This window comes from Lytechinus pictus, chromosome 1, assembly GCF_037042905.1.
Source record: "Lytechinus pictus isolate F3 Inbred chromosome 1, Lp3.0, whole genome shotgun sequence".
Lineage (NCBI taxonomy): Eukaryota > Metazoa > Echinodermata > Echinoidea > Temnopleuroida > Toxopneustidae > Lytechinus > Lytechinus pictus.
Window position 1 is genome coordinate 28480201 of NC_087245.1, and position 24082 is coordinate 28504282.

At 36.0% G+C, this 24082-nt stretch overlaps 1 protein-coding gene across 2 annotated transcripts in view; it reads right to left on the reverse strand.

The window, feature by feature from the left end:
• The window catches only part of LOC129260512 (DENN domain-containing protein 3-like), a 52700-nt gene extending 31686 nt beyond the window's left edge, over positions 1-21014 (reverse strand). For both annotated transcript variants that reach the window (XM_064099713.1, XM_054898496.2), the window contains exons 1-6: positions 20236-21014; positions 19410-19713; positions 10750-10874; positions 9875-10035; positions 6480-6588; positions 2026-2223 (exon numbers count right to left, since the gene is read on the reverse strand). In XM_064099713.1, coding sequence (XP_063955783.1) covers positions 2026-2223; positions 6480-6588; positions 9875-10035; positions 10750-10874; positions 19410-19713; positions 20236-20790 — 1452 coding nt within the window. In that variant the 5' untranslated portion in view covers positions 20791-21014. The remainder of the gene's footprint in view (positions 1-2025; positions 2224-6479; positions 6589-9874; positions 10036-10749; positions 10875-19409; positions 19714-20235) is intronic.
• Positions 21015-24082: the final 3068 nt, after the last annotated feature.

Sequence of the window (24082 nt, forward strand, 5' to 3'; positions counted from 1 at the left end):
CCAGAGAACAGGGCCAGCGTGAGCCAAAGCCTGAACCCCCCATGACTTAACGGATTTAGGAATAACTAGGGAACCAGAGTTAGATGAACGTAGGGACCTGACAGGAGTGTATTTGTTGATTAGATTAATATTGTACTGTGGAGCAGAGCCGTTAATTGCATGGAATAAAAGGAGAAGGATAATATACAAAATAATTCATTAAAATCAGTCTTATACTTTGAGGGATTCTCCGGGCTGAAGATTCTTCTATCTCAATAAATAGAGTAAAATGCTGAAAATTTCATCAAAATCGGACAACAACAACAAGTTATTGAATTTTAAAGATTTGCATTATTCCGGGGAAACAGTTTCATGAATATTCATAAGGTGGGCTGATGATGTCATTTCCCCACTTGTTCTTTTGTATTTTATTATATGAAATTAGGTTTATTAAAAAAATTTCTACCAAGAACTAAAGCAATTTGATTGACAACTGATAAGTGCATTAATTAGTTATTTCATGCTGCAACTTATTTCATCATAATGGAGACACATCATTCACACGTTTATGAAAAAAATGAAACAATTATGATTTCATGTGATAACATAAGAAAAAGGAAAGTGAGGATGTGACATCATCAACCCACCTAATGAATATTCATGACGATGTGCATATAACTGTTTTTTATAAAATATTGATAAACTTTAAAATTCAATAACTTTGTTATTTGTTGTCCGATTTTAATGAAATCTTCAGCCTTTTGCTCTATGAATTTCACTCTATTTATTTAGATACAAATATATTCAGCCCGAAATTATCCCTTAAATAAATTCAACCTATTCTGCCTATTTCAATAATACAATTATATTTCAGATGACTTAAATAATTTGTACTTGGTGAATGGGATGGCATCTAACACTCCATAACATTGTTGACAAAATTTATCTCTGGTTAAGTAAATTACTCCTACATGTATTACATGTACATGGTTGCTATCCACTAAATTCAGTAATTAAGGGGTTCAGAGTCTGACCCATCAACACACTACAAGACTACATGTATGACACCATTTTTTAACAAATCCAATTTCACATTATCATGAAGGATCCTAGAAGGTTCAAAGGAGTGAAATTCAGCATTAATGCTATGAGTACTATAATAAGCATTAAAGTTGCAGCTGATAGTGACATTATTTGGAATTGAATTTTCTTTCATTCTTACAAGAAGGCTCAAAATTGGCTGGAATTCTGATTTCAATACTCATACCCTATCAGAAATTTGATCCTATAAGATTTCATAGGGAAGAGTATTTATATCAAATGCTATTGAAATTTCTTTGAAAATTGGATTGCAATGGATCATGTAGTGTGATCCGGGTTATAAGGGGAAGTTCACCCTGACAGACAGATTATGGTTAAAAAAGCATAAAAAACTATTTTAAACATATTTCAGGTTTGAGGATTAAGATTAAGATTAAGAAAGTGATTAGAATTCAACATTTTTGATTGGCGACACCATATGTGAGTAGCTGCCCCATATGTTATGTCAAATAAAATGCCTAAAGGTAAATTTTATAATGGTTCATGATGACTAATCTCTTTTTCTTTCAGGAGCAGGTGGGTGTTTCATAAAGCTGTTCGTAAAGTTATGCACGACTGGAACATGTTCTTAGGTCCTAATCAATTACATAATTAGGGATATCACACAGCACAAGAAAGGATCACCAGTCGTGTGTAAAGTCATTCGTATCTTACAAACAGCTTTATGAAACACCCACCAGGTGTGAAATGATTAGTCTGTAGATATACTGAAGGTACAATAAAAACTTTTTTTTTTTTTTTTACTGCACAATATATGGGGATGCTGCTCGCATATGATGACACAAATCAAAAACTTAAAATTCTAATAACTTTCTCGATCTTTGATGGATTTTCCTCAAACCTTCACCAATATTTTTAAATATTTTTTTCTGGTATTTTTACAACAAACTTTTCGTCAGGGTATACTTCCACTTTAAACACACTAAAAACAAACAATACACAAACCTCTATGATTGGGACCAAGAGAGAGTAATCATGAGAGAGGAAGATGATCCTCTGTTGGGTCAGGATGGCTGAGATGATCTTAAGGATATCATCCAGGGTGAAGATGAGGAACGGGAGATGGAGAGAGATGTTGACTACCGGCTTCTCAGGGTCATCTGGAGGAGGGATGCTGATGGTGAACTCATTCAACATGAGGGTCTGAAAAGGAAATATTTAAAAATGGTATAAACGTTGTACAGTAAACCTGTAAAGAAAGACCACCCAAGATAGACAGGAGATGTGGTCTTTATGGACGAGTTTTTATAATACCTGTTTTAATCAGGGCCCTGTCTTACAAAGATACTAGATCCAATCAGCAACAACTATGGAAAGCCAGCAATGTCAATATCTAAAATACATGTTTGTTAAAAATCTTTCCTAAATATGATGTATATTTATACATTCACTGTTTTCTTAAAATTTCAGTATGCTTCTCTTTGATTTCAAAGGACATTAAGCAAATTTCCTTAAAAAAATGATGACATGGATGGATTTCCATATACACATACTTGAGTTTGATCCAATCAATCTCAACTGCATGGAAATCCATCCATACCATCATTTTTTTGACAGGAAATTTGCACAATCTCCTTAGTAAACAGAGAGAACCACACTGAATCTTTAAGAGAATGATGAATGTATGATATACATCATATCTAGAAAATATTTTGAACAAATTTGCATTTTAGATGTTGACGTTGCTGGCCTTCCATAGTTGTGTTTGATTGGATCAATCGCAACTCTTTGTAAGACGGGGCCATCTACAATCGGTGAACTACTCCCTCATTTCGAATGGCATGCATACAGTGTAGTTCGAATTGCAAACACAACAGCAATTTTTCAAAAAGGAGATGATAGAGTGAACCTCTACAAAAACATCACTCAAAGAAAACAAGAAAAGTGGTCTTCATGAACAGGGGGACACTATGGACAAGTTCCTAAAATACAGTGAAACCTGTCTAAGGTGACAATCCCAAGGGAAAAACAAAATGTGGCCTTTGTAGGGAGGTGACTGCTATAGACAGGTTCTATAGTCTATAACCATGAATCTTAATGTACAATACTGTGTACATATATCAGCGTAGGAAATCCATACATAACGACTGGCAATTTCACCCTCGCAAAGACTATTTAACTCAAATTGAATCTTGGACTCAATCTCACTTTGAAATTAACGGCATCAAAATATGGGCCCTATCTTGTACAATCTTTTATCAATTCTAAATTGAAATTATAGTAATGTTAGGCTAGAGAAATAATGTCACTTTAATTTGGAATCACAAATTAATGCTTCATATGAAACAGGGCATTTATTTAAAGCCATAGAGTAGGCTACTAATCCCTTACTTAAGTTTACATATTAAAAGCTCAACTGATTACAGATCTTGTGGTTTATAATCACACCTACATATAAACATACATAAAATCTGACAAAACTAAACAAGTTGGTATGATCACATATAAATTCCTATGAATATACATGGAGCATTTTAATTGATCAAATACATACAAACGAACTAAAACCAGATTAATGAATTCTGAATTAAGATATTAAAGATGGACTTCACATATGTATTGATGAATGTTTCCAGTTGGGATACTAACAAGCTATAATATTCTTTCAATTAATACTATAAAATAGGGACTAAATTATCTGGTTTATATTCATATGGTGCATATAACACACTTTGTACGTCTCTATGGGCTCACAGATTTATTACTACCCCAGTCATCGGATTCGATCAGTCATTCCCGCACATGACATACACATCTTCCACTCCTTGGGGAATATTGCAGCCAGTCACAATCGAGACACAAATTTGTAAACTATCAGGTACCCATTTAGCACCTGGGTGGAGAGAGGACTAGGCATTTGAACACACGACCTTCTGATTACGAAGCGTGAGTCAGAACCTTTTACACCACTGCCCTCCCCACCTCTGCATAAAAGTCTCCTCCTCTTTTTTTCTCAATACAGTATATGCTACAGAGACTGCATCTCAATTTACACTATAAAAAAACAGAGTACCATCATTTATTACATTGTATGTGGTTGTGGATATCAATAAAACATTCCTGAATAAACTATCAATGAGAAAAGTTGATTTTTTTATCTTTATTATATTTGAAAAAATCTTAGAGACTGTATGCAAAGTCTAATTCCTGAGAACATAATTTCTGCACACTGAAATCAATACATTATGCATTAGATCTTGCATACATGAAAAAGCCTGTTGTTCAAGTCCAAAGTGTACCAGACCTTGATAAAAGCATCTGTTCACAGCCAAGCATGATAAAAACCTCATTAAAACTAACATAACTTGTGATACAAACGGGCATGTTCTCTCTCTATATAGGATAGTATGATAAAACAATATTTCTGGACAAAAATAAAAAACCCAACATACATGTATGCAGATATAACACCAAGCCACAACCAAGCTACATCCATGGCACATACAATGTATTGTATATCATTAAATATTACATAAGAATCTGCAGAACTTAAATATTTAGGTTTAAATGTTTAGCGAGAATGTACATGTAGTCACAGCAAAAATGCCAAAATGAAATATCAACTGCCTTTTAAATCCAATACCGTTTTGAACTTCCTTGATACTAACGGAGTAGGCACTGTCCTTTTAATATTATGATTCATTACTCAGGAATTAATTCTATGAATTAATTTCTACTTAAAGAAAATCCACATCCCTTCAATTACTTAAAACTAAATGTAAAATTATTTCCACTGAAGCTGTAGTTCAGGTTCTGGTTTTGTGTGTGTGTTTTTTTTCTGATGGGGGGGGGGGGGTTCCTGTAGTTTAGTTTTATACTCATCTGTTTAATACTATTTTCATTGAATGTTTGTATCCATTATTTGTAAATTCTTTGTAAATTGTCACTTTTTTTGAGGGACAGCCCCTTTCTAAATCAGTTTTACACATGAAAGGGCTACCCTGCTTCAATAAAACTTACATTTAAATTCATACATAAATACACACACAACGTTAGGGACAGATCTCATCCTGAGGAAAGGGCACAAGGGGCCTTGCCCCCCACCCAAAATGACCTGTTCAAGGGAGGGAAACTGGTTCTATGGTGCTGAACTTTGACCTTGGCACCAAATTTTTGCACCTCCCCTCCCCCCACTTGTCATCCTAGATATAGATTCTATTGTGACCATATATGTAATATAAATTTTTCTGTATTTGTTTTTTTTTTCTGCTAAGTAAGCTTTTGTCAAAACATGGCTTTGCAACTGAGAAAAAAACCCACATTGATAAAGGAAAAAGAATCATACAATTTGAAAATAATAAAAGCAATACAAATCCTTCATAACAGGAAATAGAAGAGAAAGAGAAAGAATTTACAAAACTTGGATTGTTATTTTGTATACATGTATTTGGTAACTCGTGAAGCCCAGGGAATTTGGCATGGTTCCATCTTAACAAGCATGTCAATGTAATTTATACAATTACAAAGGCTCTTAATTCATTAATAAGCAAAGAGAAGTGTTTGTTTTGAGAGACTGAAATGTGTTTCTGGAGTGTATTTCTGATGTACTGTAAGAAAAACCAATCATGTACTCAAGTTAAAACAAGAAGCCTGTGGAAAGTGAAACTGTAATGCTGTCCTTTTGTCATGTGTTATATGATGAAGGTGCTGCATCTTATTACTGCAGAAAGGGTTGGAGTACTTGTCATCTATCAATTTTCTCTCTGTGCGTTTCAGTATTTCAAAGAGCATTATCCAGGTGGCACATTGATGAAAAATCTCCACACCCCAAATTTGACAATCAAGCTCATGGTGGGATTGGTGGGATTGGTGATCCAAGGTATAGTCAAATGAATAGTCAAAAACAAAGACCAGTTTACACTGACTTAACACAGGAGGTATTCATATTGGCCACATCTTTTCTGATTCTCACCAAACTTCAGTTGTGGCTGTTTTTCATCATGCTATGCCGAGATATGGTGCAAAAAACAATTTAACCTGCAAGAGGGAAATGACTCAAAAATTAAATATCTCTCACACAAATTTCAAGCTAGTGGCTAGCTAGTAACTATCAAGCACCTAGTTAGTAACTGGTGACTAGACAGCTTTCAAATAAGTTTGTAATAGGCATGCATAAAAACAATTCAGGGGGATCTTTTAGCAAGCATGTAGTGTTTGCTAGCTTTCAATCGCGTATTAAGTTAGCCACCAGCTATATGTAGTTACTAGCTTGCAGCATGTTGAAATATCTGCAGGTGATAGTTCATTTATTTTTTCTAATCAATAGAGAAGAGAATCTTACATAACAAAATCATAAATATACCTAAAACCTGCACGAGGGAGATAAATTTAACATTATTCATTTATTTGATTATTTCTTATAAATCGTTCAGTAATAGAATAATTTGAAGATCACTCACAATATACAGGTTTCCAGCTGGCGGAGTGGGTATGATAAGCAGCTGCAAGGTGAACTCTTTGAGTAATTCATTCATCTTCTGAGGCTTGGCATACAGGTCTGGAGCAAGACTGCAATAACAAGGGTAAATTGCCACTTAGTCTATATCCGCTTTGTCTACTTTCCATTTGGTCTCATCCCGCATGGTCTAATTCTATTTTGTCTATCAACTATTTGGTCTAATGGCCATTTGGTAAATTCCCACCTGGTCTACATCCGCTTCATCTACTTTCCATTTGGTCTCATCCCACATGGTTTAATTCTATGTCTAATAACTATTTGGTCTAATGGCCATTTGGTAAATTCCCACCTGGTCTACATCCGCTTCATCTACTTTCCATTTGGTCTCATCCCACATGGCCTAATTCTATGTCTAATAACTATTTGGTCTAATGGCCATTTGGTAAATTCCCACCTGGTCTACATCCGCTTCGCCTTCTTTCCATTTGGTCTCATCCCACATGGCCTAATTCTATGTCTAATAACTATTTGGTCTAATGGCCATTTGGTAAATTCCCACCTGGTCTACATCCGCTTCATCTACTTTCCATTTGGTCTCATCCCACATGGCCTAATTCTATGTCTAATAACTATTTGGTCTAATGGCCATTTGGTAAATTCCCACCTGGTCTACATCCGCTTCGCCTTCTTTCCATTTGGTCTCATCTCACATGGCCTAATTCTATGTCTAATAACTATTTGGTCTAATGGCCATTTGGTAAATTCCCACCTGGTCTACATCCGCTTCGCCTTCTTTCCATTTGGTCTCATCTCACATGGCCTAATTCTATGTATAATAACTATTTGGTCTAATGGCCATTTGGTAAATTCCCACCTGGTCTACATCCGATTCGCCTTCTTTCCATTTGGTCTCATCCCACATGGCCTAATTCTATGTCTAATAACTATTTGGTCTAATGGCCATTTGGTAAATTCCCACCTGGTCTACATCCGCTTCGCCTTCTTTCCATTTGGTCTCATCTCACATGGCCTAATTCTATGTCTAATAACTATTTGGTCTAATGGCCATTTGGTAAATTCCCACCTGGTCTACATCCGCTTCGCCTTCTTTCCATTTGGTCTCATCTCACATGGCCTAATTCTATGTCTAATAACTATTTGGTCTAATGGCCATTTGGTAAATTCCCACCTGGTCTACATCCGCTTCGCCTTCTTTCCATTTGGTCTCATCTCACATGGCCTAATTCTATGTCTAATAACTATTTGGTCTAATGGCCATTTGGTAAATTCCCACCTGGTCTACATCCGCTTCGCCTTCTTTCCATTTGGTCTCATCTCACATGGCCTAATTCTATGTCTAATAACTATTTGGTCTAATGGCCATTTGGTAAATTCCCACCTGGTCTACATCCGCTTCGCCTTCTTTCCATTTGGTCTCATCCCACATGGCCTAATTCTATGTCTAATAACTATTTGGTCTAATGGCCATTTGGTAAATTCCCACCTGGTCTACATCCGCTTCGCCTTCTTTCCATTTGGTCTCATCCCACATGGCCTAATTCTATGTCTAATAACTATTTGGTCTAATGGCCATTTGGTAAATTCCCACCTGGTCTACATCCGCTTCGCCTTCTTTCCATTTGGTCTCATCTCACATGGCCTAATTCTATGTCTAATAACTATTTGGTCTAATGGCCATTTGGTAAATTCCCACCTGGTCTACATCCGCTTCGCCTTCTTTCCATTTGGTCTCATCCCACATGGCCTAATTCTATGTCTAATAACTATTTGGTCTAATGGCCATTTGGTAAATTCCCACCTGGTCTACATCCGCTTCGCCTTCTTTCCATTTGGTCTCATCTCACATGGCCTAATTCTATGTATAATAACTATTTGGTCTAATGGCCATTTGGTAAATTCCCAACTGGTCTACATCCGCTTCGCCTTCTTTCCATTTGGTCTCATCCCACATGGTTTACATTATGTAATTCAAACTTTGTCAAGAAACTACAAAATATACACGTAATTGTTGAATATATCTGAAATTAATTAGTTGATAAAATAAAATAGAATCACTCCAAACTTTGACCATTCCTGAAAAGGATGAAATTGTCTTTGACCTTTAGATATACATAGTATGAAACACAATTTTTCTCAGGAAACCAAAATAAACATTTTGTGATATCATGATCTTAATGTAAACAGGAACTAGAGATTGTGTGAAATTCAAGATGATAAGCAAATGTAAATATAAGGTCAAAGGTCTAAATGGCACTGGTTACCAGTACATCAAAGATATTCAACTTGTGTCAATAATTACAAATTAGTTAAAGTACATTTACAATCCACCAAATACTTTAACTAAAAATAAAATAAATTGTATTTTATGATTCAGGTGAAAACTGGTTCAGTAATGAGTGAAATTAATTAACCTGCAAAATGGAAGAAAAACTGAAATATGAAATAAACATGTATGGAATTCTGTCGGAAGCTGAGTCTGTCACTCTGTCGCTTCAAATAAAGCAATAATCCCATATATGCGCTTTATCTATGTTGGGGATTTCAGTGTACTTGGATTTCAAATGAATTTCATTATGTTTTCCTTGTTTAAAGTTAATCATGTTAGAATTTATTGATTTGATATGTGCCCTGTAATAGAAAAGATACAATAAATTGTTTAATTAAGCAAATATATGGCAAAGAGCGCACAAAAAATTACATTCAATCATGAATATTGAGCGTACGCTGTATCTCTTGATGTCACATTACTGGATCTACATTTACAATGATATTGTGACAAACCAAATTGATTATAAAAGATTTTAAGATCAAGTCTACCCTAAAATAAATTTGAATTGATTAATGAAAAATTTGAAAAAAACATGACATCTAAAGTTTGATCATGATCAGATGTAAAACAAATTGTGATATGATATACACATCCTTAAGGACATGCAAATGAAGGAGTCTACATGTAGGCCTATAATGTCACATAATCACTATATTCTTTATAATGTAATATATGAAATTTAAAAAAAATCAATTTTCCTATGGTTTTTTATGTTTTTTATGGTTTTTTAAGTTTTCTATGTGTAAAGTCATCATTATTCATTTTATGTGAATCAATGAAAACCTCACCTCAAGCTATACAAATTAAATATTTGATATTACCTATAAAGATAAAATACAAAGCAAATAATGTGTGATGCCGTAGGCTCTCTCCTTGGTATACAGGCTAGGATGTGCAAATAAAAGTTTAATGAAAACAGTGGACTGCACAATCGTTGCATCTTTCTTATATAACATCCAAAATACAATTTCAGTGTTATGCCTGTTTGATTTTTATTTCAATCATATTAAATCAACATTTAACTGGGGTTGATTTAATGACCTTACCTCGACAAACATTCCCTCATGACTGTAAAATAAGGATTCGGTGAGATGAGAACAATGCATGCTGGGACGTAACACATGACCTGCTCATGGCCTTCTTTCTGATTGTTCTGCACGGTGGTTGACGTCTTCGGTTCCAAACTGTAAAAATCCTCATCGGGATACTGAAAAGAAATAAGGATTTCTATCAGAATATTCTTCAAATAGCATTCTAAAAACATATTTCTCAGTTGATTATTGGTATTTACAAATAGCATCATTCAAGAAAATAAAAATCTTTGTAGTTGCAGTTTCTGTCCATATTTTTCAAACAAATATTACATCTACCGGTATGATTACCAAATGATAAGGATAATTGCTGAATTTTTTAAATAAATAATAATAGTTACATTTGTATAGCGCTTATTACACTTTGTTTTTATTGAATGCTTTACATTGCAATTATTATTACCCCGGTCATCGGATCCTGACATGCCCGCACACAATGTATGCACTTTCTCCACTCCCTGGGGAGCATTCCAACAAGAGTTCCAAGACTCAATTGCTAGGCATACTACCTACGTAGGCTTTCGCATCCTACCGGGTACCCATTTAACACCTAGGTGGAGAGTGGCAAAGTGTGGATTAACCTCTTGCAAAAGGACGCTAGGCCGTGGTGGGATTCGAACACACGACCCTCTGATTGCAAGGAGAGACCACGACGCTTTAAAGCGCTTTTTCCAGAGGATACAAAACATAATTACTATTACCCCAACTGTACTGTACATGTAGCGAAAGCTGCCACCTCTTCGGCAGCATTTTCCATTTTTTTTAATACCCTTACACAGAAAATCACTGCCCCTAGATTGGAGATTGTTTTGTTTTCATATGGAACTTACCTTGTGCACAATAAATTGTCTATAGAAAGTGAGACATGTTGCATACGATCTGGTTCCACTGAGACTGGTCAGAACTAGATAATGGAATGATTCCTCTCGCTGACTTTTGCTGACCCTTGCATCACCTAAACCAATGAAACATACAAACATCAGATAGAAATTTATCTGTTAAAGAGGCAATCAATGACCTCATTAAACAAACACTTATCATCATCCTCTTTCAGAAACTAAGAATCATAATAACAGAGAGAAAGTTATCTTCTGGAAGCAAAAATGCAATCAACAACCTCATCAAACCAACATTTATCGGTTCTGAAGAAAGATAAAAATATTAGACAAAAAGTTATCTTCTGTAAGTAAAAATGCAATTAACAACCTCATTAAACCAACACTTATCAAACATCCTTCTTCAGAAACTAAACAAACATAAACAATAGAGAGAACGTTATCTTCTGTAAGTAAAAATGCAATCAACAACCTCATCAAACCAACATTTATCATACATCCATTTTTTAAACCAAGAAACATATGAACAATGCACTGAGAGTTATCTGGTAGATGTAAAAATGCAATCAACAACATCATTAAACCACCAAATAGAAATTACACATACATGTATTTGCATAGTCTGAAAATGATTGGACTTTAACAAGTGATTATTTGACTCATTATCAGAGAAAAAATTGAACATGGCTGTCATAATAGATCATTAGTATTGGTCTTTCTAATCTGAAATGTTGAAATGTATCATTTTTAAAATCTAACAAGAAAATCAAAACAGCTGGTACAAGTGGAACACCTAGCTGGCAGTCTGCACATACTCTCCTTCTCCTCCTCTTTCTTCTTCTTTTTCTTTTTCTTCTTCTTCTTCTCCTCATCCTCCTTCTTTTTCTTCTTCTTCTTCTTCTTCTTCTCCTCCTCCTCCTCCTCCTTTTCCTCCTCCTCCTCCTCCTCCTCCTACTTCTATTTCATTTTCTTCTTCATTGTCTTCTTTTCCTTCTCCTTTGCCTTTGTCTTCTTTTTCATTGTCTTCTACTTCTTTTCCTTCTTTGTCATCTTACTTCTAGCTCCTTCTTCTTCTCATCATCAATCTCATCAGTATCTTCTAATAAAAGTTATAGAAGAATCAAAATTAGGGAGGATCCTGGGGGAACAGGTTTACTCCATAAATAATAGGGCAGGTGATGTGTCAGGGAATTAGGAAAATTGGAGGAGACAAAAAAATTTCCCACAAACATTTGATGTAAAGAGATTATTTTAACAAGATGATTATCATTAAAATTGATATCATAATTATTACAATTATTATTTATACAATTAGTTTAATGTCAACATATTTCATTTTAATTATCATTATCATAATTATCATCATCATCATCATTAGCAGTAGTATTACCACTATATCATTGTTTTGTTTTCTTCGACAGTCAGTGCCAAAAAGGTTTAGTATAATTACAGAAAGAACTGAAGCAGAAACATTAAACTATTCAACTTCCTCCCCATAAAATCCCAAAGAAAAACAGGTTTTACTTTCCAAACAGCTAATTAAAAAAAAACTCTTGAAACAGGAAGTATTTGATAATTATCTTTTACAGGAAATATTTGAGAACTGTCTTGAAAAAAAAAACAATTCTCCTGGGGAGGAAGAAAAAGGTGAAATGAGTGGCATCCTGAGGGGACAACAACCGGGGACACCACGGCATACATGTACAGTGAAGTATTTAATATTCCATATCCACTTCGTATGACAAAATGCATGGTAGGAAATCAGTGAAGGAAATAATCTTGATTTTTTTAGGGACTATCATTTTTTCTCATCACATCGGAACGATTGCTACAATTTTTTTTTTTTTTCTTTCATCTCAAGGGCTGATTTTTTTGCTCAATGAGCAACTATGCTATACAGTGCATATAAAACAACAAGTGGAATGCCTCTGGCCGTCTCACCTGCATCACGCGATTCAATATAGCAGCAGTGCTGATTTTGAAAACTACTATAACTCGCACAAGATGTTCAGTGATACTTGGTTACTCTTATTTCCATGTTTTATGAACTAGACCAATACACTTATAGAGATATGATGGCAATTCAACAAATACCCCCATTATGGCCAAAGTTCATTGACCTTACATGACCTTTGACCTTGATCATGTGACCTGAAACTCGCACAGGATGTTCAGTGATACTTGATTAGTCTTATGTCCAAGTTTCAAGAGTCAGATCCATCAACTTTCAAAGTTATGATGGTAAATCAACAGATACCCCCATTATGGCCAAAGTTCATTGACCTTTGACCTTGGTCATGTGACCTAAAATGTGCACAGGATGTTCAGTGATACTTGATTACTCTTATGTCCAAGTTTTATGAACTAGACCAACACACTTTCAAAGTTATGGCTGTAATTCAACAAATACCCCAATTTGGCCAAAGTTCATTGACCCTAAATGACCTTTGACCTTGATCATGTGACCTGAAACTTGCACAGGATGTTCAGTAATACTTGATTACTATTATGTCCAAGTTTCATGAATAAGATTCATAAACTTTCAAAGTTATGATGGTAATTCAACAGATACCCCCAATTCGGCCAAAGTTCATTGACCCTAAATGACCTTTGGCTTTGGTCATGTGACGTGAAACTCATGCAGGATGTTCAGTGATACTTGATTAACCTTATGTATAAGTTTCATGAACTAGGTCCATATATTTTCTAAGTTATGATGACATTTCAAAAACTTAACCTTAGGTTAAGATTTTGATGTTGATTCCCCCAACATGGTCTAAGTTCATTGACCCTAAATGACCTTTGACCTTGGTCATGTGACATGAAACTCAGGCAGGATGTTCAGTAATACTTGATTAACCTTATGGCCAAGTTTCATGAACTAGGTCCATATACTTTCTAAGTTATGCTGTCATTTCAAAAACTTAACCTCAGGTTAAGATTTGGTGTTGACGCCGCCGCCGCCGCCGCCGTCGCCGCCGTCGGAAAAGCGGCGCCTATAGTCTCACTCTGCTATGCAGGTGAGACAAAAACAGGACAGATTTGAAAAGTCTATAATTTTTTTGTTTCAAATTATGATGTCTATATTTTGGTGTTCATAGGTGCTCTGAGGTCTTATCTTTCAAATGCCATTAAAAAAAAATAGTTTCGTTCATGCTTGAGCAAACACGGCATGTTTTGTCTGGGGTTAAAAAGGAGGCTTGCGCCAAAATGGCATGAAATTATAAATATGATGATCGGACTTCTTGCTAATCAGCAGACTTCCTCTTAATCTTTTCATTATCTTTGCCAGAATTTTCAAATTATGCAGTCAAAATTCATTTAAAATCTATTTATTTGCTTGAATTGTTCTGGTGTTGTTTCTTTTTAATATGTTATCTTTTAGCTTTGAATATTCCTTCTTCAAGCAAAAACAATTTTTGGGAGAGCGTGTATTTTTTTTCAAATCCTTTCATTGTGTGCTACAAAGGTTATGGTGCCTTTTGAACTGTGCCATGCAGATAGGCGGGGGCTCGGGGATGCTCCCCCCCCCCCCCTCAATTAAAAAAAATCATGACCAAGAAAAAAAGTGGAAAGGAAATCAAAGGAAAGATAAAAAGTAAAATATATTTTTTTATGATTATGTCAAAATCTATCACAAAATCTGGTATTGTAATAAAAAAGTGGGAATATTTGCGTGCTCGCCTCGCTCACAACTTTTTAATACATTTTACCCGATCTGCCATATATATACATGTAGCTCCTTCAAAATTGACTCAGTAAACAATTGCCATTGAAAGATATGAATCCCTTCCTGTTTGTCCTGTCAAGCATATGATTAAACTTGGTCAAGGAATCAATAACCCCTTGAAAAATTGATTCATGTCTTTTAAAGGTACCATAACATAATTTGTTTCACAAAATAAAAGGATTTGAATAATTTCAAGTTTTCCCAATTAATAATGCAAATCTTCTTGCTTGGGTTGACAAAAAGTCTTCATTTCTTACTTATGAAGGATAATGAAAGGTAAAAGAAGTTTTAATGAAAAAACAAAATAATTCAAGTAAATAAATAAATTTGTTAATAAAATTTGACAGCATAATTTGAAAATTATGGCACAGATAATGAAAAGGTTAAGAGGAAGTCTGCTGATTAGCGAGAAGTCTGATCATCATATTACTCATATTCTGCCATTCTGGCGCAAGCCTCTTTTTGAACCCCCGAAAAAAAACGTCCTGTGTTCGCTCAAGCATGAACAAAATTTATTTTTTAAATTGCATTTCAAAGATAAGATTTCAGAGCATATATTAACATCAAAATATAGATATCATAATTTGAAACAAATTTTTTTATAGACTTCAAAACTGTCCCGTTTTTTTTATACGCACTGTAGTATGAAGGAATATCCCATAATTCTGCTGAATGCTTAAAGGAGAATGAAACTCTAGAGGAGCAAGTTAGCTTTTGTGAAAGCAGAAAAATCAAAGAATAAGATCAACAAAAGTTTGAGTAAAATATGACTAGCAATAGAAGAGTTATGAGCATTTGAATGTCGAGATCACTAATGCTATGGAGATCCTCCCATTGGCGATGTGACCAAGATCTATGATGTCACAGATGAACAACTCTCCCCTTTTGGACACTGAAAATATACCCCAAAACATCTCTTTTTGCTCATTCTAATCATATGACAAAAGATTCATCAATGATATAATGTTGTGAAACCTCTGTACTTGTCCTCTCATAAAGAGAACACCTCACCTTGTGATAGACTCTATAAAAGTGAGAATATAAGTGAAATAAGTACTGAAGTAATGAGGAAGTTGTACATGTGTGACATCACAGATCTTGGTCGCATTGCCAATGGGAGGATCTACATGGCATTAGTGATCTCAATATTCAAATGCTCATAACTTTCTTATTATTCATTCAATCTTCCTCAAACTTTCAACAATATGTTTCTTTGATTTTTCTCTTTGATATGGATTCAGCTGGTTTCAAGGGTTTCATTCTCCTTTAATGATTTTCTAAATTTCTTATATATACTGTTGTGGCAGATCTTGTTGCAACTTAAAGTTGAATTAAGAAGACGATTCCAAATATTGAGATATTTACATTAATAGCAACCTTACAACCCCCCAAACACTAAGAGGTGATTCGACCCCCCATTTTCTTTTTTCAAAATAGTGAATTTGAACGATTTATCCCTACCCATTTTCCCTGAGTTCGCTCCTGCAATGCCTACCGAGACGGGTGTTCTTTGAGTGTGACGTCACCGGGGGGTATTCGGTCTCGGTGTAGTAAACAAGGCAGTGCCGCTTTGTGTACTATGCACGTACGCCTTCATATGGAATAACTGCAGTTGAAGTTGTATCTGCGAGCCATAGAACTTGCAAAGAGGAAATGATTAAAATATTTGTGGCCGTACTATTATTCCAAATATGTAAATTCCCTCAGAATGATACCATAGACCCTAAAGGAATAATTTCAAGGTGAATAATATGAAATTTGATCGAGATCTTCTCACCAGTCGATAACGTAGCAGACGTGTTATTATGACATATTTATCCGCGTGTGACGCGGCTCTTGCAAAAAAACACAGTTGGTTGCGGAATTGCTTTGTGCCGACCGGCCCCCCGCTCCGGCGCAGCTAGCTGTCGAGCTACCGTACCGCATACCTTTCTTGTTTTCTTCAACCATAGATATGTATACTAATTACTATAATATCCCTCTGTCTTCAACTCACTTGCGAATTGCGTTTGTATGTGTGACGGTGACCCCTAGCGTAATTAAATATAGAAAACAACTCAGAAGGCCGAGAAAGAATAATACGTTTGGTTCAAGATTGTTCTGTGGAATGAGCTATGAGTGGAAATGATCCAGAGGATATAAAAGTGGAGTCAAAGACAAAAGAAAAGAAGAAAAAACGCCAGGGGATCGCTGCACGGCCATGAACTAAGTCGACGTACCAGACCATAACAGTTAACAGTACACTCAATGCCTGGGTGTTGTGTCTACTAGTATTATGCGTTCAGCGCGCGCTGAGCTAGCCGCCGGAATTACTTTCCAGCTATTCACTTGATTGAACATCGTGATAAAATAAATGAGAAATAGTGAAAATATCATTCAATAACTCACTGTTTGCTATCTTACATCATGATTGAAGAGTTCATGATGGTTATTCATACTGTTTTTTATACAGGGAAAGTAAAGATTTGTACATATCAGTCCTATTTGTTTGATTTGAGTTGCTTTGAAAAAAAATTGTAAAATATCTTTCTCTCTCTGCATAGCATTTCTGTATGACATTCAGGCACCTCTTATACTAAATTCCCCCCGGTGACGTCACACTCCGAGTGGCTTTTCTGTACACTCGTCTCTCGGGCTCTGACAGGTGGCTAATTTCATAGACTTTCAAAGCAAAATATCGAGAAGGCAGAGGATTTTTGTGACATGCTATCTGTTTGAACAACTTATATATACTATATATTGTGTGTAGAATCTATATTTATGGAAACTCACCCCCTTCTTAATTCAACTTTAAGAAAAGATGGCCACCCCAAAGCATTCCAATTTTGCAAAATTTAGAGGTGATTTGGGCTTCTTGGGGGGCAGCTTGGCTATTTTAGGGGCAGAATCACCATTCACCCTATTTCCTATACACTGGAAGTATATTTTCGAAACTGTCAACCAATAATGAAAATTGAATGTGGCGCAAACTTCGCAAAGACACAAACACTTGTAAAGATCTTTTTACACATCAAAATACAGGATGAGAGAAGTTTAGTACAATCTTATACAGTACTTCAGTACATGCATTACTTTGGATCGAATTCAATTCTTAAAACAGCAGGTACACCATGGATGTGTCGAGAGACTTGTACTCTCTGTAGCCTACAAGATAACCCCAAATATGAGTAATTGGAGATGATTAGAATTTGGAGACGATATACACCACTGATCTGAAGATAATCAGGTATTAATGGATAATCCTTTCATCTGTGAAGGTCAACCATACATGTATGCATGGTTGCCCCACTAATGAAAATCTCATGATTCAATCATGGATGTCTGTAGTGATGAGTTTTTCCCATGGGCTTCTTGTGTTGCTATGCCTTTATTCCATCTTATTAATAACCCCCCCCCCAAAAAAAAAAAAATGAAGACTTGAAAAGATGTTTGGACATCTTGCCTTTTTGTTCTTACCACTTTTGACAACATTTAACACATCACAACACGCAAACATAGAATCTTAACCTACTTGTGGTAAATAATAAATGTTGTGATAAAGCAAAGAGCTCACACAATTCAAAATAGAGTTTAGAAAATATATCAACCAACAAGGCCCCCTGAAAAAATGAAAATAAAGGAGAAATGAAAAATTAAGGTGATACTATTTGGTACCACATTATGACGTATTTAAGACTTCACAAGCAATTTAGCAACTATGACAGAGGAATATTAGAGAGATAAATAATTACTTTACAAAATCTGAGCAACCACAGAACAAGATGAGATCAAAGATTTTTGAAGACTATGGCAGCAATGGGAATAGCAAGAATTAGGAAGGAATATGACAGAGAAAAAGACGGAAGGGGAGGAGGTTCAGTGTTTCAGAGGGAGAGAGAGGGGGGATTGGCAGCAGCCAATATCAATAAAATGTTGAAAATATTTCAAATAGGAGGCCTGTAGTAGTATCACAGACTGAACAAAGTAATGAGCAAGAAAATACTTGGAAACTACTTCAAATATATGGGTTCTTTGCATTGACAACTTTTGGGGGAACCCTCTTGATTCTTCCTATCAGATGGATCAAACTGTGAAAACAGAATAATCAAAGAAACAAAGTAATGAAAATTCAAGGAAAATTGAACATATCATAAGATAATAAAGAGCATTTGATTGTTGAGATCACTGATGATGTGGGCATAGGAATTCCTCCCATTGGCAATGTAACCAATGTGATGTCAGTCACACTTGTACAACTCCCCAATTACCTTTCTAAATTTTCACTTTAATTGTGACTTTAATCAAGTCTATCCATGGCCCATCTAAAAATGTAGGTGTTTTGTTTTCTTTTGTTTTTATCAGACGGCATGTTCCACAAAGACTTTGTATTATCCCTCAGAATAAGCAACAAAAAAGAGAGAGATTGGGGGGGGGGGGTATATTATAAGTGTACAAAGGGGACAGTTGTACTTGTGTGACATCACGAATCTAGGTCTCATTGCAAATGAGAGCATTTAGATTTCAACATTCAAATGTTCATAACTCCTTATTTTTGGTCCGATTGTTTTCATACTTTATTTGATTTTGCTGTTTTCACAGTACAAGCTAAAGGTTCCAAAGGTTCCATTCTCCTTCAGAGGTTCAGCAGGATCTTGATCACTTTATTTTATAAACTCCCCAATGAAATGCATTTCACTAAAAAGATGACATTTGCAAGTACTGTAACAAAGAATCTACACTATACAGTATACATACAAATATGCTAAATAATAAATATATGCTAATAATTTCCATATACTTTATGGCAAACTGCCAAGGACAAGGCTGTGCCTCAAGCTTGTCATCTCTACATAGTTCATCTTAAGATGCTGAATTAAGATTGTTCATAAAATATTCTTAACGGGAGATGGGTGGAGACGGGCAAACAATAATAGATGATTCTTACCAGGGAAGCACAGTGGAGGAAGTGAATTGATCATCTCCTGATTGTAAGAGAGAGGAAGCGCACGGGGCTTGATGGACAGCCTCCTCGCCATGCGTCTCTGACGTACGTAGGGGAATCCTCCCGGGCTGAAGTCCCTTCCAGGGGGCGTGACCACAGGGGTCCGGGGGTACTCGCTGTACCCATCATTAAGGAGAGATTTATTCTGGGGGAAGACGGCCATCTGACGCGTCAGCACGGCCAGAACTTGTGGCTCAAAGATGCTGGAAAATATTGGCATTCCGTCTCCACCGCCTCGGAAATTGAACTATCAAGAAATAAAAGACAAGGACATTTATCAAAACCACACTTGGTACCGTATTGTAATATTTTGTTGAAAGATTTCTGTTTCAGTATTAAAAATGCATTAGATTTTCAATAAACTTTTCCGAGTCCTTCTTGAAATAAACACCCCAAACAGGTGTTTATAAAAAAAATGTTGTTATCACTGGTTTGAGTCATTAAAAGTTTCTATAGGCCTACAATTTCCCTTTCCAATAAAAACAATATTACTATTTGACCCAAAGTATAATTCAAAATTGAAATGTAGAAATCAACTGTCATATAATGAGTCCACCTCATTTTATTAACTAGTAAAAAAGAAGCTAATTTAATAATAATATTCAATGAAGGAGGCAAACTCTTCTTTAATCATTTTAATTAACATTAATATTAATAACATGTCTGTATTTTTTAGCTTTGCAAAACAAATTCAGAAGATAAGAATAAAGTTTTGCTTCTTTAATTTTTATTAAAGCTTAATTTTAAGCTTAATAAATTAAATTAATACCTGAGAAGCAGACATCGACTTCTTGGCAACTTTCAATCCAGTGTCATCATCCATCCCCACAACAACACACATCTCGATGAGAGCATTTGGTAGTTTGGGAGTAGCCACTGGGTTTGCTGGACTCAGTAGAGAGGCAGGAATCACCGGAAGCTGTAGGCTAGACATGCCGCTGTTCGGGGCTAAACTCACGCTGCTTGTCAACTTCGGTCGGGTACCACTTGAAGTGGTGGATGACGACGTGAAATCCTTTGCACTCTGTCTCCATTTATTCAGCAAACGGAGAGTAGGAACGATGGCCCCGAGTTTATCCCCAGCTTCGTTGTTGTGTATGTCGTCTGCACTGTGACTTTTCTCGTTGTGTTGCTGTGCGAGACTGATGTTGAGATGCAATTTCGGCTTCAATCGTGATGGAACAGCTGACGCGGAGGCCGAGCTGGGCGGAGGCGCTCCTCCGCGCTGATGTAAAACCCTCGTAGTCCCCCGACTCTCAGGGGCCTTCTCTCGCTCGCTGCCCCCGCTGCCGTAGTGTGAGCTACTCTCATCATACCCCGACATCCCGTGATCAAGTTTATTGTATTTTTATTGTTTAGCAAACACTAAAAATATGTAATTGCATAAAACAACCTATTGTATGCATTAAAAGGTTCAATAAATCCCGCTTAGGTCATGCTCAATAAACCATTTGAATGAGCAAAGTTCGATCATACAGTCCAAAAACACATAACCAGCCGACGGTCTCGTCATGTGTTGATTTATTTACTGAAGTGTGAAAGAACATTATTGTACCAGTATACGGTACCGGTATGCATGCTCATGGCATGACTCGAAGCTTCGCTGGACTTCGCACCATAATGAAATACGATAGGTGTTAACAAATTTTGTGCACTTTCTGGCTGGTTGGAAAGGTCTCGTCTTGGAGGCAATTGGGGGAGCAAACCGGAGCAAAATGATTATTAAGGGCCCCTTCTAAAACCCTCATTTTAAATAATAACTAGCCTGGACTAATACCATAGCCAAACTCCGAAGAAGTATACATTCTCCCCTTCATTCAAATGATGAGAGAATTTTTTTTCTTCTCCCTCTTATCTTAATAATTCTTTTACATCCCTTCATCCGACGAACATTTCTGTTCATGCAGATAACTTAATTGGATGAAAGAAAACACCTTTTGGACCTGACTGGGTTCAAAAAGGGAAGTTCTCCCTCGGACGAAAAGTTTGTTGTAAATAGCAGAATTTAAAAAAAAATATATAAATTTATATATATAGGGGACTCGGCCGGGTTTGAGGAAAATCCATCGAAGATTTTGTTAAGGTTAGTTTTTTATTATCATTTTAGACATCATACGCGAGCAGCTCCCATATATCATATATATCGTGTAATATAAAATGTCATTTTCTTAAAAAATGAAAATCATTTTTATTGTATTAATTAAGAACGACTGGTGGCCCTTTCGTGTGGTAAATGATATTGACCATTAATGTTCATTGGTGATTATATTTAGAGCGTAATAAGGTTCATCAGTCGTTCTTAAACTCCCTCTTAACTTAAGAACAGTTTTAGGAAACACCCACCTGAAACTGCACGCCATTAGAGAAGTTCACATCTAATTAAGACAGAAATATTTCATAAGAAAGGGAAACGCATACATAATGTGTTACGGACAATTTAATCTGAATCCTCCCTTTACTTTTATTTCATATGATTATGGCCTAAACGTGTTTTATAGAGTGAAAGTAGATTGTATACTTGCTTGCTTTGCTCACTTGTCCAGAAACTGATACCCAGTTGACCCTGTTGGGCACTAATTATTTCCCAATATGGTAAGCGCCACATTATATTTTGGCAAAAGCCTTTATAGCCCCCTTAAAAATGATGCCGGCCCCCTGCATTTCTACCCATTTATTGATTGTTATGAAAGTCTCCCACTTGTTGTGCAGTAAAAGTCGCGAGCGCCTTTTTCGAGAAAGAATTTATATTTTTAAGGCAAGTTTTCAGTAGCATATAAAAACTTTTTCTTGCAAACTTAAGTTCTGCAAGTAAGAAAATTATCAGATTTTCTAAAACTGAATTGTAAAGTGCAAATTGAATTTCAATTTTACCAGACATTCCAGCATATTAATTTGTATTTCACCATACACATCAATCGTTAGTTAGGCTACCATACACCGCCAATCAATCAGCATCCCCATTTTTATCCTCCTCCTCATCATCATCACAATCAACTTTTTTCCCTTCTATTTTTTAAGTTTTCGATTTTTCTTTGTCGTTCATTCTGCTCTTTCAATATGATTGCCTATTAATAGTATCAGGACAACTCCCCCCGAGGACAATCGCATACATTCGTAATTCCGAAGCTTCGTTATTCCGAAGGTTCGGATATTCCGAAGGTTCGTTATTCCGAAGGTTCGTATTTCCGAAGGTTCGTAATTCCGCAGGTTCGTTAGTCCAAAAACGAAATGAGGTTCGTAATTCCGAAGGTTCGTTAGTCCGAAAAAGAAGTGAGGTTCGTAATTCCGAAGGTTCGTTAATCCGAAAACGAAATGAGGTTCGTAATTCCGAAGGTTCGTAAGTCCGAAAACGAAATGATTAACGAACCTTATTTCGTTTTCGGACTAACGAACCTTCGGAACAACGAACCTTATTTCGTTTTCGGATTAACGAACCTTCGGAACAACGTACCTTATTTCGTTTTCGGATTAACGAGCCTTCGGAACATCGAACCTTATTTCGTTTTCGCATTAACGAACCTTCGGAATAACGCCACAAATGTTCGGATTAACGAACCCTTTTACGTTTTCGGATTAACGAACATCGAGGTATAGGCAATTTACGTGTTTCGGAATTACGAACCTTCGGAATAAAGAACCTTCGGAATTACGAACCTTCGGAATTACGAAGTGTAACCGAGGACAATTACCATCGGGAACAATTACCCCCCCCCCCGAGGACACTAACCCCCTATAGACAAAGGGAGTGCACAGAGGCATACGACGGCCGTACGTTTGACGTAAGAAGTACTCCAGGCATTCTCGAGTATTTCGGAATCAAACGAACGTCGTAAGAAAGCTGTAAAAATTGAGCTCCATCTGCAAACTTTACAAAATCCAGAATTCGATCATAATTTTTATGTCACCGTAGCATAAGATCATTCGTTTTGGCAATCTTCGCAGTGGCGTAGCTACGGGGGCCAGGGTGGCACATGCCCCCCCCCCCTGAAAAAAATTGGCGGTGCATAAAAGAAAGAAAGAAAAAAGTAGGGGAAAGAAAAAAGAAAAAAGAAGAGGAAAATAAGAGGAAGAGGAGTGAACAAATTAAGGTGAGGGCAAGACTTTTTTTTTTAAAGTCACTATATAAAATTTTCGCTCACGCTTCGCGCTTGCATTGCCTGTTTGATGAGATTCATATCTTGCTCAATATAGGCTAATATGGAGCTTAAAATATCAAGTTTTGAAGTCAACATACAAAATATATTTCAGCTCGGATATCGAGCTTTCATTATTTTTTCATTTACAAAGTGATTTTTTCAAGTGCTGTGTAAAAAGTCCGTTTTATGGTCTAAATATTAATATTTTCAGCTCACGCTGCGCTGTCGCATTATTTGATTTGCCAAGTTCCTATTGTTTAGTACTGGTATATGTATAGGCCTACTCTTTTTATAAATTCTCACAAACCGTCCTTAAAATGCACCTTAAACGAATTGTATATAACACTATCATGATTACCAATTTGTATGGACAAACATACTGTATTTGATTGTGTCATATATTGTTTACAATTTAGTAATTTTGGTACTTAATTTCCAATTGCTTTCACCCTAAAATAAAACACACAAGAGAACCTTGTA